Below are 15,028 nucleotides of genomic sequence, written 5' to 3'. Positions count from 1 at the left end.
CAAAGACTCTACCAGCACTATAAACCCTCTAAACACATGGTTCTCCAAGACTTTTATACTGCTGCCTTTCATCGCAGCACCTGAATGACTTCCAAATGAAATTAATAATATGTATTATAAATCCCTCTCAGTGAGTCTGTCTTAGGAACTGGAGAGCTGAGAGCCAGTAAACTGTCTGCTTATATTAAGACAAGGTGACAGCTAGAGTTTCCCTTCATATCCTGATGTTTGGTGGTGATTTCCAGGGTCTAGCTGTCGAGCTGCTGCTATAGTTTTAAAAAAACCTGCTTCTTAAGTATTCACCTAAGGGCAGATCTTTGATAGACAAAATGCTATCAAGAATGAACTGACTTTTCAAAATAAATATATATATATCTAGAATGCTGCAGAGGTAATTCTGCTCACCCAAAGACATCTTTCACAATGAAACAAGATGTTTTGATCTATTCCCTGATAGCAGTGTACACCTAGGAGGAGTGCCAGTGATACTAGATTTCCTGACAGCAGTGTGTTGAGTTTAAGCTGACATAACTCTGTAGTTGAGCACTTGGTCAGGTTATCTGCTGGTAAATGCTGAATGTACAATGGCAGTCACATTATGAATCCACCAGATTCACTGTGGTAGGTGAATTTGCCATCAAATGCTGTGCAGACAAACAGGAAGACACCAGAGAGAGAAACCTGTATGCTGGTACTTCGCAAAATGTCTGACAAACACCAATGTCTCTATCAACATAAGCAGCTAGAGTGCAATAATACACTGCCAGACATCAAGTTTTCCATCTACCACTGTGATACTCCACATTCCCAACTGGAACTTTTAGCCCTTCTCACCACCTTTCACTGTTACTTCTCCTGCCAGTCTCATTCCTTGCTTCATCCCAGAGAGGGGATGCAGGCATGCACCGAGCACGCTGCTCCTGCCTGAGCTGTCTCTCGCTGCCATGCCACAACTGTCTGTGGGGGAAAACAGGGACTTTGAGTGATATTTGTATTAGATAAAAAAAGATCTCTGCCTTTCTGTTCATTCCATTCATTTGTATTAATAAAGCTAAATCTATGTTCCTGCTGGACTGAAGTGATCTCTCAGGAAAAAAAGAACGCACACTCAAAAACCTCAGTCCAAAAACCCCACCATTCCCAAACCTGGTAAGGTTACTAACTCCTGCACAGCTTGCCTGCGTCAAACTCAACTGCACATCATTGTTGCTTGTTTTAAAGAAATCTCACAGCAGAGGAGAAAAGAAGTAAAAAATGATAGCGCCAAAATGAAAATGTGCATGAAATCTAAATTTATCAAAACAAAACCATCTTATGCCTATAGATGACATTAGCAACATTTAATTTTACAAGTAAAGATACAAGAAATAAATCCTGCTTTGGCCCTATAGCAGAACCCCCCTGTGGTTACTGCTGGTTTCTAAAGCTGGGAAACAGCTTCCCATTTCCCTGAATCTGTCTCAGCACAGAAAGCACTTTTATTCTTAACATTTCCCATATATTTATATTTTCTCTACTGATTCTTAATGTAAACTATTTCTTTTATTATTTTTGTGTCTTGCCCTCATAGAATAGAAGATTTTTCTACATATTTTTGGCCAACAATAGAAACCTCTTTTTTATATTGAAGGCCAGGAGCGAATGACACAGTTTGCCTAGTGAGATCCAGAAAGCAGTAGTCAAGTTTGACATGCGACACTGTCCAGGGCCAATTTACAACAGTGAATGAAAATCATATTATAGGATGCAACTACAGAAGCCAACCTGATTCCCCAGGCAGAGAACTTGCCACCAGAGGCAGTTACGGAGCATTTATTACTGTGCTGGCTTCAGCTACAGTATTTACTGGAAGCCTGAGAAAATGATTATCATTTTCTTTTAAGAGAAAGAACAATACTCAATGCACAACTATTATCCCTCTATCCCTAAAGTTTACAGCTTCTACATACCTATAGTCTTGAAAAAATAATAAGCCTTTGCCTTTAAGAAGCAGAGGATTTCACAGCCAGTTGTAAATATACATGAAATTGTTATGGTGCAGTTAATTTATAATTTATGTAAGAAAGAATTGATTCTATTACAATAAAGAGAGTTACCAGTGCTCAATTGCTTTATAACAGCCTTTTTGCCTTTATTTTAATCTGTGGAAAATTGATTTTGAATATACCAGTGATTTAAATGCCTGGGATTTGTTGATCAACTTCTTCAAATCACAAAAGCTTCATCAAGATTTGTCCCAGCTCTCCTACAACCCAGACTCCTACAGGTAGAAAGAAGGTAATTTCTTCCCAAGAGAATCACTAAAGCACCAAAAGCAACAAACTCATCTGTCTACAGGTCCGTTCACAGCACTGCACAACACAGTGGTACCCTCATAACAGCAATTCTCTAAGTAGCAAATGCATCAGGAAAGCATTAATTAAAGGTGGAATGAGCAGAACATTACGCTGCAAAATTACTGCCTTGAAGGATAGTTGGTTTGTTTTCATTTTGACAAAAACATGAGAAAACCAACACTTAAGTGCATTAGATTCTCTCCTTAGTGGATAAACTCCATCATTTTTCCTAAGAGTAGAAATCATGCACCAAAATCCAGCACTCTTCACAAACTATCAGTCACCAATTCAGCTATCAATAGTGAGAATGATAAACTAAACCAATATAGAACAAGTGACTCAAAATTGACCTTAAGCCACACCTAGATGCTGGTGGGCAGGTTGCCATCCTATTTCACTCTGCTCAGAAGACAGACTGGAAACTGTAGTTATTATATCCACAGATATGGGTGCCTAAGCAGCACTTTTCTTTGAGGGACTGTCAGCCTCTTTGTCTGGAGTAACTAAATCAGCATTTAAATAAAAGGTCCCCATTTCTGATTTAGATACATCCTATTCATCATTACTCTTGCTTTATACAAGCACATTTCTCCTAATCTCACCAGACAGAGAGTATTGTAAAGGTTAAGTAACAGTGAAAAAACAAGCTTCATATGAAAAAACACAGGCTGGAAATCTAAGATCAGCTTTAAGATCTAAGGATCTTTAGATTTTGGAGTTTGATTTATAAGTCTGCAGATGACTGGGACTTGGCACTCCAAACTAATTAGTGCTGCACAGCACAACGTGTTCAAAGCACAGCTCCTATTGACTTCTGCTGCAGCTGCGAGTCCTCAGCACTTCTGAATGTCTCAGCTGAGTCAGCCAGAACCCGGGATTACATCACTAGTGACCACCCACGAAAGTTTGGGCAAGTCACTTGCCCAGAGTCAACTCATAAAACCACTGGCAGGAACATACATCCCAACCCTCTGAACAGCATTCCTGGGATGAGCTTCCCACAGCCCCCACTGGGGAATGTTCCTGTCTCTGCAACAAACAAACAGATCCCATACACACAGGCTTGTCTGCCACACAACCCGGATGCATCCCTAGACAACAAGAAATGAGTCCAGTCTTTTAACAGCAACATGAGACTATGCTGTAATTACAGTGCTTAGTACAACAAATATATACAAAAGCACTGAATGAAGACTGCAGCTACAAACATTCACTCTGGCATATTCTTTCTTCTTTTATATACTTCTTCTTTTTAATAATATATTTAATTTAGTGAATCTAAAACCAGAAGTTGAAATAACTAATTCCATCACAAGGAGACTCATGTGTAACAAAAGTACAACTTGGCCTTTATCTCTAAGTGGATTAGCAATGGTTAAAACAGTAAATTGCGTGTAGTCTAATACTTAATCTCTGCACATGGTCACTAGTGCACAGAGACACACAAATTACGGTTGGGTTTCACCAGTACGCTGTGACAAGGCAGGAAGGCTCTGGAAGACGCGTGTTTCCTGGTGGGAAGAGATGCTTCAGCTCCATCTTCACTTGTGTGCCTCTGTCCTGGTCCCACAGCCTGGCCAACCTCATTCATGCCACCCAGTGTCTCAGCCTCTCACCATATCCCCATAGCCCAATCTGTCGAGCTGGTGTCCCAGGCTCACTAGCAGCAACCTTAGGCCTCAGCGCTAAGTATTCCTCACTTTATCAGACATGTAACACTTACCAACCTGGCTTGATTTCCTTTGTTCCCAGCCTTTCTCATCATATGATTTGGTTTTTCCTCATTTGAGGTCAGCTGCCTTTTCTGAAGAGTTTCTGTAGCGGGCCAGACCAGTCTTTATTCTCTCAAGTGTCTGTCCAAGCCCACAATCCAGCCCTTAGCACTAGCAATTCATCAAATCCTTTTCTTCCACAACCTGAACGTCCTTCAGGAAAGCAGCACCCAGTGCCAGCGCTGGTGCCAGTGGTCACTGCCCCGCATCCCAGGAGCCTGCTCACCACAGCGTATGTTGTGGTTTAAGCCCAGCTGGTAACTCAGAATCATGCATCCGCTTGCTCGCTCCCCTCCCTTTCTTCCCCCTCCACTCTCGCAGGGATCCCAGAGGGATCAGCATTGCTCCCAGACTAAAGCTGAACACACAGCACTCCACCAGCTACTAAGAAGGAGAAAAAATGACTGCTACAGCTGAACCCAGGACACCCCTGCACCACTCACTCCAGAGCAGACAGCAGCAGGAGGACCAGCACTTGGGGGGGCTGTTCCCCACTTCCACTCAGGAAGGTCTTACACAAAGTTCTACAAAACACAAAGGCAAAAGTCAAGTCCCTGCACTGCTGCTTTAAGGTGTGCAAAATGCTCAGACAAAAGCTGTCTGGAATATCCTAAAACACAGCCTTGTTTGCAGCAATAAATAAAAAAAGAATAAATAAGCAGATCAGTCTGAAATGGATGAACAGCATGAAAACCTCATTCTGAAGAAGGACCAGTGGAACAGTGAGTTGGGCAAGAGATTGGGAGTTACTGATCACTCACCAGTACTGGGATGCATCAAGTGGACCTGGCCCACAGGATGTTGAAGCAAATACTGTTTGAAACCCCACAGCCAGGGCTAGCAATGCCATCATCCCAGTGCTCCACATCTGCAAGTGCAGGAAAGCTGTGCTTTCCCCAGCATCAAACCAGCCAAACACTGAGAATGGGCAGACAGCGCCAGAGCTCAGATCCATCCAGCCCAGTGTCCTGAGCCAACAACAACCCAAACCACATGCTGAGTGAAATCTGCTGCTGTGGCAAGAGTGTTTCTCACACCACCCTTCCCAGCTCCCACCAGCTGCAGTGCAGTGACTCTCCCAGGCACAGTTGGAAGCTTTGGATTTCACAGGTCTTTACAGTCTTGATGGGCTGAGCTGTCAGTCAGCCTGACAGGCACTGCCTGCAAGGCTGCGATCAAGTCTGATCAGAATAACAGATTCTGTGGAGGCTCTGTCTCCTACTAGTTTGGAGGTGATCCCTCCCTGCATCCAAGATCAAGTCCATTCTGAATTCACATTCTATTCCCTATTTGTCTTGCATGTGTTTTCTCTCACCCTTTCTAAATAAATGCAACCTTCTCCTTTTATTGCAGGTGCTGTTCCAATGCAGTGAAATGACATACTGTTCATTTACCACTAAACCATCAAGCCACGTTTGTTTGGGTATTTTGCAGTAAATGCCTCCAGGTGCTTAATGACTTTTTCTTCTCAAGTATTCATGCAAAACTTTGCTGTGCTTATTTTCATGTGTTTCTCTGTAACATACACTGTTCTCTTCTGAACAACACAAGAGAACCACTTTGTAAGCAGAGAATCTTTTATGACATTCAACACACAGTCTGTAATCCTCAGCTTCAATTTCTTGTAACTCATTTCACCTCTGTCAATTTGGCTGCTGATGTCGGCTCCACACTGAACAAGAGGCTTTAGAGAAAAATGAATTGCATTCTGAACACTCTAGCTACCTATTTTATGAAGTTATGGAAAACCAAGGCTGGGATACAGATTTCAAGCTTTTCTAAATTCCTTTATTTAATAAAGGGCATTCTTGCAATGAGGGCCTTCAGGATAATACACCTTGGGGAGAGGTGTAAAGAAGTAACACAACAGACTTCCAAGTCATACATGGCAGAGGTCAGCAGCAAGGGAAAATTAGTGTCATATGATGCTTATTTTACGGTTTGTGATAGGTTTTTATCAACAAAAACAAACCTAGGACTTGTTGGCAGCTTTGTCAGAGAAGGTTCTGCCTACCCATGTTAATGAAGAAAGAAAGGCTGAGTAAAAGATCTTTAATTAATACAAACCACAGTGAAATGTAGGTCACCTTTAATAACCACATTAGAGTAACAGCTGTGTGTTTGCTGTAGAACAGTTTGTCAGTCAAAGGGTTCCTGGCAAGTCCAATTTAGCTTATAAAGAAATCCCGAGTCAAGGGGAAACACAAAAGCAAGAAAGCTGTAACTGAATGCAACTAATAACCAGCGAAGGAACCTGGAAAAGCCCCAAGTGGAACTGAGGAAGGCAAAGGCATCATTTTAATACTATCATACAAATATTATGAATGTCCTACAATCTATGGGGGGAAATGTATTTTAGTGGAATGAGTGTTTAAAACATTAGCTAGAAACTGCTGAATGAAAAATACACCATCTCAAGTAGAATTCTACGTAGCAGCAACCCAGCCATGTAGTTTGTTAGTACCCCATTACCACAGGAGGTGAGAGTCTCTACTAAGAGTTACACCTCTCAAAGGTGACACGGATCAGATCATAGGACTGCAGAGTTCAGAAAGAAGCATTCAGCCAGTACCATTATAGCCACCTTTTATGAAAAGCGCCTGACTACATGCATGCCAACCATGGGGGATAAATCCCAATGGGAAAAAACAACAGTAGTGCTGAGAGCAAGATATGTGGGCTGCAGCACGCAGAGAGAATTTACTTGGCCCCATTACTATAACATTACAGCAAAAGAGTATTATTCTCCCTATTCTATCAAATCTAAAGACCATCATTATTCTGTGTGTAGGTGGAACCAGACCTCTGGATGGATTTTATATTGAATAAGCCCAAAGCAGCCTCAGACAAACTGACTTTCTGAGCAGTGTGACAGACTTCTGCATAAACCAGAATGGCTACCTTGGTCAAAAGAATCTATGTCACGACTTTTCCAGGAAAACTGTCGCTGCTCCTTCCATCTTTCCAGAAATGTTTTTCTATGTGGCTACATCCTTTACTCTATGAGACACTGTTTAATACATTGCCTTTGGATTTAAGGTTAATTGCTCTTTTTCATTAGTACTTCTACAAAGTGAAAATACCATTTTACCAGTAGGAAAACCCATGTCAATGATGTCACTTGCTAAGACTTATTCTGATAGAATCATAGCACCACAGAAATGGTTTGGGTTGGAAGGGAACTTTAAAGGCCATCTAGTCCACCCCCTTTCACCTCTGCCATTAACAGGGAGATCAACTAGATCAGGTTCTTCAGAGCCCTGTCCAACCTGTCCTTGAATGTTTCCTGGGATGAGAAATCTACCACATCTCTAGGCAACATGTTCCAGCGCCTCACCACCCTCACTGTAAACAGACAGAATTACTTAAATTTCTTTACGTATTTCTTATATATCTATTCCTTAAAAAGGAAATACTAGTGGGATTGACTCCATCAGAAAGTAGCAATAAATGTTTTCATGAGGGTTATGCTCTGAACTACGTGCTAGTGAACTGCAAAGGATATTTGCAGGATCAGAACAATGTAAGAGGCTTATCTACAGACAAAGAATCGAATAAGTACTGACTGAAGTGCAAAACGTCTGACGGATCTGAACCATTAAACCATGTGCTCAGAACTTTACATGGTGTTGTAGGGATCTAGCAGGTTTATAACCTTCAGGTTATGAAAGTTTCTTAAAATATTACATGCATCTTGACTTCCTACATTATCATCCGATCTAAAGGCTCTCCAAGTCTTCCTTCACTTCCTGCTTTCCTACGGAGACCTTCTAAGTTGCTTTTACTATAAGTTGCAGGGGTTAGGTTTGGGAGCTGGAGCAACCAAAATGGAGTCAGGACTTTCATACTCAATGCTATTACAAGCACACTGAAGGTGAATGTTTTCACTTGCTTTCTTACACTGAGGTGTGCCGCTGTATGGAGAGGGCTGGAGCACCCCAGCCTCAGTCTTCCCAATTCTCCTAGCCCAACCCTCATCTGTGAGCAGGTCTGGACCAATTTCATCCTCTGACTCTCATTGTTGCACCATTCATTCCAGCCACTTCTGAAAATTTGGAGGCCATCTGACAGAACTGGAAACAGGACTAAACACTGAATATTCTCAGTGTGCCAAACACATATATATTTTCAGCAGAATTCTAACTGACTTTCATGCACAGAAAACCAAGTATGTCATGCATATTCTGTGTGCCGCAATACACTGGAAGCGAACACAATCGACACATTCTGGACTTCCTCATGAGGAAGGATAACAGGCATTCAGAACAGCTTGCATAAGAGTTTATAGTTCCTGTAAACATCTTTACATGCTCTAGATACATTTTCAATAATGTTAATTTTAAGATGTTTTTATTTTTTGCATTTACTGAGCTAGTTTTTTCATTTCTAACATATCTGTTCTGTGGAGATGCACAACTGAGCATAAGCTGCCTCTAAACTGTTGTGCTGAGGTAGCAATCCAAACAAATTTGAGGTGATTCTTACATTGTAAAAGCAACTGATAAAGTGACTTAGAGGAGTGGTTGTGTAGAGTGGATCCCCTGTAAACAATGAAGCTCATCATCTTTCTTGGCCACAAATGTCACATTTCTGGCATATCATAGTGAGCCAGACTACATACAAGCATTTCAACTTTATGCTACTGAGTTTTGCTCTGCAGCAGTATTTCTACAACAAGGAGAAGCTGAATAATCCAGTGACTATACCAATATTTGAATTCATCCTCTGTAGACTGTAAATGCTGGTTGAATGCCAGTAACCTCTGTATGACAAGCACCTAACAGGAAAAGGATTGATTAGCATTCCCTACGGACTAACCAAAAGCAACTCGGTTTATTGTAACAGTAATTCAGGACCACAGTAGTACGCAGTCACGGACACAAAGATAGATGATTACAATTCCTAAAGGCAGTGAAGACAAACAAGTCTGTAAATCCACCATCTGATTTCACAACACAGAAAAGTCACAAAAATGTGAAAGAAGTGGGAATAACAAAATGTGAAGACAAGAAATAGGAGGTGATATCAGCAGGGACAATGTGTTCTCATGTCATACTTCATTACAAATGCATTTTGCCAAGCTAACAAAAAACCCTACGAACTCTCAGGGACTTCACCAACTAAAGATAAAACAATTTGATTTCAGAAAAGGGACTGTGCATTTCCTTTTCCTGACTATAGAACTGTAATGCTATATCTGTGAGATGGAAACACATTCCAGACATAATACACCAAGAATTTCATCTTGCTTAGGGCAACTCCAAACAAACTCAAACAATCCAAACAATCAAAAAAACAAAAGAAATGAACTACAATGTACCTAACTAATATCTGCTCAGAACATGTTCCTTTCTTCCACACAGGAGGCTATGACAGGGACTGAAAATGGAGAGACATGGAAAAGAATGGTGCATTGCATTGGCACTTACATTTCCCAAATGTCTTCTGGGAGGTTAGCTGGAATTTCTGTTAAGCCCTTTCCTCGACAATCCACCACATTGTTGCTGCAGGTGCAGGCAGATGGGCAAGTGATGGAACTGGCACTGCACGATGGAGGTTCAGACTGGGAACCTGAGACAATGAAAACATCAAAGGTTGGGTTTGAAAAACGATTGCCTGAAATTTTAACGCCAGAATACATCAGCCCCTGTGTTTCCACATCCTTTTACTATATTAACTGATAATTTACTGGGATTCAGAGAACATCATGTGCTACACATCAACTGCAGAGAAAACGCGTCAAAGATTACTGCGTTATTATTATTCCTCGGTCTCCACTCTACACATCTCTTCCCCTCATGAACAGTTCTTTGGTCGTCTCCATGATCAACCATATCAACTTCTTCAATAACCCTTAAGATCAAGCAGTATTTCCAAAAATTATCTTCGCGTAGAAATTTCCATTACACAAACATTCCTGGAGGATTTTTCCACACTGAGAGAAGACTGTCATCAACAATGACTTATGGTTTGAAATGAGGTAACCTGTTACGGCAAAAGGACTGCAAATATAAAGCTAGCTTTTTCAAGATCAGACAATACAGTTAATGGAAACACAAAAAGAATTTAGAAAAATGTGAATTCAAACCTTCAGATCCTGGCTTAATCTAATAATGCCACTGAAAGAAAGGAAGCTACTTACAGAGCAGAGGTTTAGCATGAGGAGTTGTTCTATTACATACTAATCAATCCATTGGATTCAGGTTTAATTAAGTTTCATGAAACTGCAGCAACTATGTCAATTTTACTCAATAATTATGATTCTTACATTTAAGATTTTGCTATATACATACACATAGATAAAACAGTTCTGCTACGCTGAGGTTATCAAGATGCAGCAATTATTGACTTATTTATGGTGAGTCATATACCCAAAGAACACATAACGAAGGAATCCTCAAGTATCTTTTTGACCAGACACTGACTGAAGGCTCATGTTGGTAAGAAGTGAGAAATTCACAACAGAAACCTGGTATTTCTTTTCAGGCTACAGTAGATTGTAATCACTAAACTTATTTGGTCTTTTGGTTTGAAAAAAACTCACTTCATAATTGTAAAATCACAAATCCATGTGAAAACATGGAAAACAATACATAAAGCTGTATATTTGTCTTGGAAAAGACACGTGAATGATACTTTCGTGAATTATAACCAGAGGTGACAAAGCCCAAAACCAGTTATTTGTATCAGTTTGCAATCAACTATCATTATAGCAATTAACATCTTATACCAGTGCAACATTCTATAGTTTCTTTCTTGCTCTATGCGTCTGGTTCAGTCCTTAACTCTGCATAACAATGTCAACTCACTCAGCAAACCTACATGTGTTCTTATTATCAAAGACCTGAAAACAGCTGTGAAAAGTCAACATCAACATGCTCAGTGGCACCTCTAAGTATCCTTATTCTGAAAGGCAGACACAGGTTGAAAAGATGTGAGCTGAAAAGCTCTACAGCTGGCTTTACACTTGCAGAGGGAGCCCTCCTGGAAAGGGGAAGACAATTAGTGCAAAATCATGCCTTCTGTTAGAAAGGCATCAAATTCTGATGTGAATTCACTTTGTTTGTCCAAATTTCCTTCACTTCAAGCAAGCAGTCATCCCCTTTAAAGATCATTTTGTAGCTGGGGTGACAGAACTGCCTTATATTAAAGCATACAGCTGAGTTTCAGGATCACATCCCTGCTTCAAGTGTGTACAAAATGTTTCCAAGTTAAAGTATTAGGTTTGATTTAAGTTTTTTAATTGGGTCATCACCTGACTTTCTGTCAGGACAGCAGGAAAAAAACACAGTTTTCATAGCCCTGTGTTTTAAATACAGCTTTCACCAATGCCCATCAGTGCTATGAGAGACTGTATTTTGACAGACCAGATCCCAGAACTCCCATTCAGACAACCAGAAACTAGGTTTTCAGAGGTAGTAACCATCTTGGAAAGGATCTCAGAGGACATTTGTGGCATGTGTAGGAGTCAAATTCATTCTTTATGAGAGCAGGCAGCTGCTTTGAGATGATACTAATGATCCTCTTTGCTAAAGTATCCCGTCTCATCTGTAGTCCACTTTCCAGCTTCTATGACAGTTGCAGATAAGGAGTTTACCAGCAACAGTCTTTTATCTCAAAACAGAGCTGGCTTTAGTGCTAAAGGAGCTTCACCCTACAGAATCAACTGGGCAAAAATCTACTGTAAAAAAATAATTTAACAATGTTATTAAAATGTAAATCCTAATGCATATAGCCCAAAGGAATCAAGCTCATATTTATCAGGCAACCTGAACTTTGACTTGTTCCAGCTTCAAAATCTTAGAATCACAGACTCAGAAAATCAACCAGGTTGGAAAAGACCTTTAAGGTCACCGAGCCCAGGACTGCCAAGCCCACCACTAACCCATGTCACTGAGGGCAAACTGATCTGCCCCTCATGGCTGCCCCTTATGATCTCCAGTCACAGCCACACATCTGCCCCCCCATAGTGGCCCACACTAGGTACCCTGGGGCCACTAGGGGCCTGTACCCCTCGTGGCCACCCTTCACCTCCCCGCAAGATGCCCCCTTATGGCCACCCCTCATGGCTGCCCCTGCTCTCACCTCACGATCTCTCCTCATCTCTCATGGCTGCTGCTCTCCCTCTCCCACTGACCAACGTCCGTGACGTGCCCCGGCACTGGTGGGAACGGCACATGTCCTCCCTGCCCACCCGCTTTGACTGCCTTGTCCCAGCACAGTCCACAGACGCGCCCCATGCCTAATGCAGTATTTCGGTTGGATAGACTTGAGCTCACCAAAATCCGCAGCAGTTCAGTATGTACCTGTGTAACAGGCAGGACAAGCAGCTCTCCTGGTCCGTCTTCCAGCAACAGAAATGCAGGTCAGACATACCGTCATTGTGGATTAACAGATTTCCTTCAAAATCAGTGGAGCTCTGCCTTCCACGGAGTCTAAGATTTTAACTGTGACTGCCTCCAAAAGTAGTTCATATTGCTTCAGAACACACACATGCCTCTGTTATGTTTGCGTAAGAACAAGAGATTTGTTCTTGCAACCTGACGGCTTACATTTTACATTTTCTCTTTGTCTGCCCACCTTGTGGTACGATGCCCAACTCAAAATGAAGAATTTTGATTGAAGCAAACTTTTAGGGATAGGGAGAATTTATCTGACTGGGAGGAAACGCTTCAGAGCAATCCTTGCTCTCTGGGAGGCAAAAAAGAAAGTTGGCAGCAAGGTCAAATCTTGCACACAGCCTTTATCCTCACACGTCTGATGTGCTTTCTGAAGAGACTTTGTAGAGAGGAAAATGCATTTTTCACAGTTGTGACATTACAACATACCTCTGTGGGTTACAGAAGCAATAATACACTTCCTTTTCATTAGGGCATCACATCAGACAACCCCATGGACTGCCATTTGGAGTTTTAAGAATCTGTTCCTGACTCTACTGCATCCAAATCAACAGGAGGAGATTCAGTGGAATTCAGATCATCACCACCATTGTGGGATGCAGTACTGCAGAGGTTATTACCTGAAAAGAGGTTATTACATAGAATGCTCTGAAAAGAGAGAGGAAAGACAGAAACCCATTTCCCTTGCACCAACAGCAGGTAGCAATGACAACAACGTGACAGTATCATACTACAGTTAGATAACATGCAACTTTCCATCAACTTTCTGAATGGAAAGGCTAAAGGCAAATCAGAACAGGATTTGTGCTGCCCACTGAGCCTTTCAGATCCTCTCCAAACAAACGCTGTACCATTGGTATGCTATCAGCATTGTTCTCGTACTAAATCCAAAAAGCACAGCACTGCAACAGCTACTAAGGAGAAAAAAATAACTGTTAGAGCTGAACGCAGGACAACCCAATATATAGAATCACAGAAGGGTCTGGCTTGGAAGGAACCTTAAAGCTCACCCAGTCCCAACCCCTGCCAAGGGCAGGGACCCCTTCCACTAGAGCAGCTTGTTCCAAGCCCCTGTGTCCAACCTGGCCTTGAACACTGCCAGGGATGGGGCAGCCACAGCTTCTCTGGGCACCCTGTGCCAGCGCCTCAGCACCCTCCCAGGGAAGAGCTTCTGCCTTAGATCTAACCTGAGCTTCCCAAAGCCAATAGGAGTCCTTTCATTTACCCTCAATTTAGACCCAAACCCATTTCCCTGAGATTTTCCACTATGAAAGAGGAACTTCAGTGTGGACACAGTTTTGATTTATGGCTAGTGAGTAAAACAAATAGTCAATTAGTTAATTAGGGAGGTCCATGATGTCAAAAGACAGACAGAAAGCAACATAATCATAGAATAGTTAGGGTTTGAAAGGAACTTAAGATCACCTAGTTCCAACCCTCCTGCCATCTTTACTCTTTGTGCAGACGTAACCAAAGGGGCATGAAAAAAAAACAGCTTATGCTGAAAGTAAATAAAGTAAAAAGGAAAGAGGCTGTCTTTGTGCACACTTTTTATTTTACACCACATATCATGATGATCATAGATTTCTCATTTCACTTAAAATAGGATGGAAAAAGAGAGTATTTTTATAAACTTATTTCCTCATTATAAGCTTGAAATCTCTGAGCGCCCCAAAATATCTGGTAGTCCTGCCACTTTCAAGTGACATTTTGTGCTTAGAGTAAAAATACTTTTGTTTCCATGCTGAAAACAGCCCTTTATATTTGGTGATTTCTTCCTCATGAGCAAAAGTAGATTTAGTCTGTAGACATACGAAAAATTTAATGAATAAATTACTCTCTGCATAAATTGCCACATTATTATCAAATGCTTTTGCTTATGTTTTTCCTTTGCAAAGAACAAGATACTGTATTACATATGCATAGTCAACAGGCATGTGGCACATATTCCACCAGCTCTTACACAAACAGTCATCTGTTCAGGTAAAGTTTTCTTGAATAATGCTATAAACAGAATTTCAAATCTGATTTGGGTTTAACTGCTTCAGTTAAATGAGGATCTGTTGGTAACTTCCTAGCAGATCCATACAATTAAAGCACAAAAATATCCAAGAGGGTTTAAGCAGTTTAAATTTGTGTAGTTGTAGAGAGGAAGTAGAGAAACACCTGGTCAAGAAAACAAGTCTAAGTAGGCTATGGAATATAAAGTTCTTGAAATTAAAATTTGGGTATAATTCTCATAGGTATGAAGAGTGTAAGCACACAGAGGCAACACAGCCTCTAAATAAGGATATTTGGAATCTAAAAATGAACTCTCCTTTTGCTGCCAATTCTTCTACAAATGATACAGGAAAAGTGAGAATATTTCAAGCTCCCTGTGTGTGTCCTTCACAAGTGCAGTGAACTCCTTACAGCGTGGATGCCACAAAGAGAAATGGCTGCAGACAAGCCAGCTGCATTTAGATGATTTCCCTTATGAAGTTCTTGTATCAGTCATCTTGGCATCTCAGCTCTTTTCTGA

The 15,028-nt window shown here is 41.2% G+C and overlaps 1 protein-coding gene across 3 annotated transcripts in view; it reads right to left on the bottom strand.

The window, feature by feature from the left end:
- The window catches only part of SLIT3 (slit guidance ligand 3), a 518,859-nt gene that overhangs the window by 180,159 nt on the left and 323,672 nt on the right, over positions 1-15,028 (bottom strand). For all 3 annotated transcript variants that reach the window (XM_057415154.1, XM_057415155.1, XM_057415156.1), the window contains one exon: positions 9,538-9,679. In XM_057415154.1, the coding sequence (XP_057271137.1) occupies positions 9,538-9,679 (142 nt within the window). The remainder of the gene's footprint in view (positions 1-9,537; positions 9,680-15,028) is intronic.

Source organism: Pezoporus wallicus, unplaced genomic scaffold (genome assembly GCF_028554395.1).
Source record: "Pezoporus wallicus isolate ANWC-B61680 ecotype Strahan unplaced genomic scaffold, APGP_CSIRO_Pwel_v1 contig_4161, whole genome shotgun sequence".
Taxonomy (NCBI): domain Eukaryota; kingdom Metazoa; phylum Chordata; class Aves; order Psittaciformes; family Psittacidae; genus Pezoporus; species Pezoporus wallicus.
Note: the sequence above shows the minus strand (reverse complement) of the source record. Positions and strands in the feature narration are given on the sequence as shown.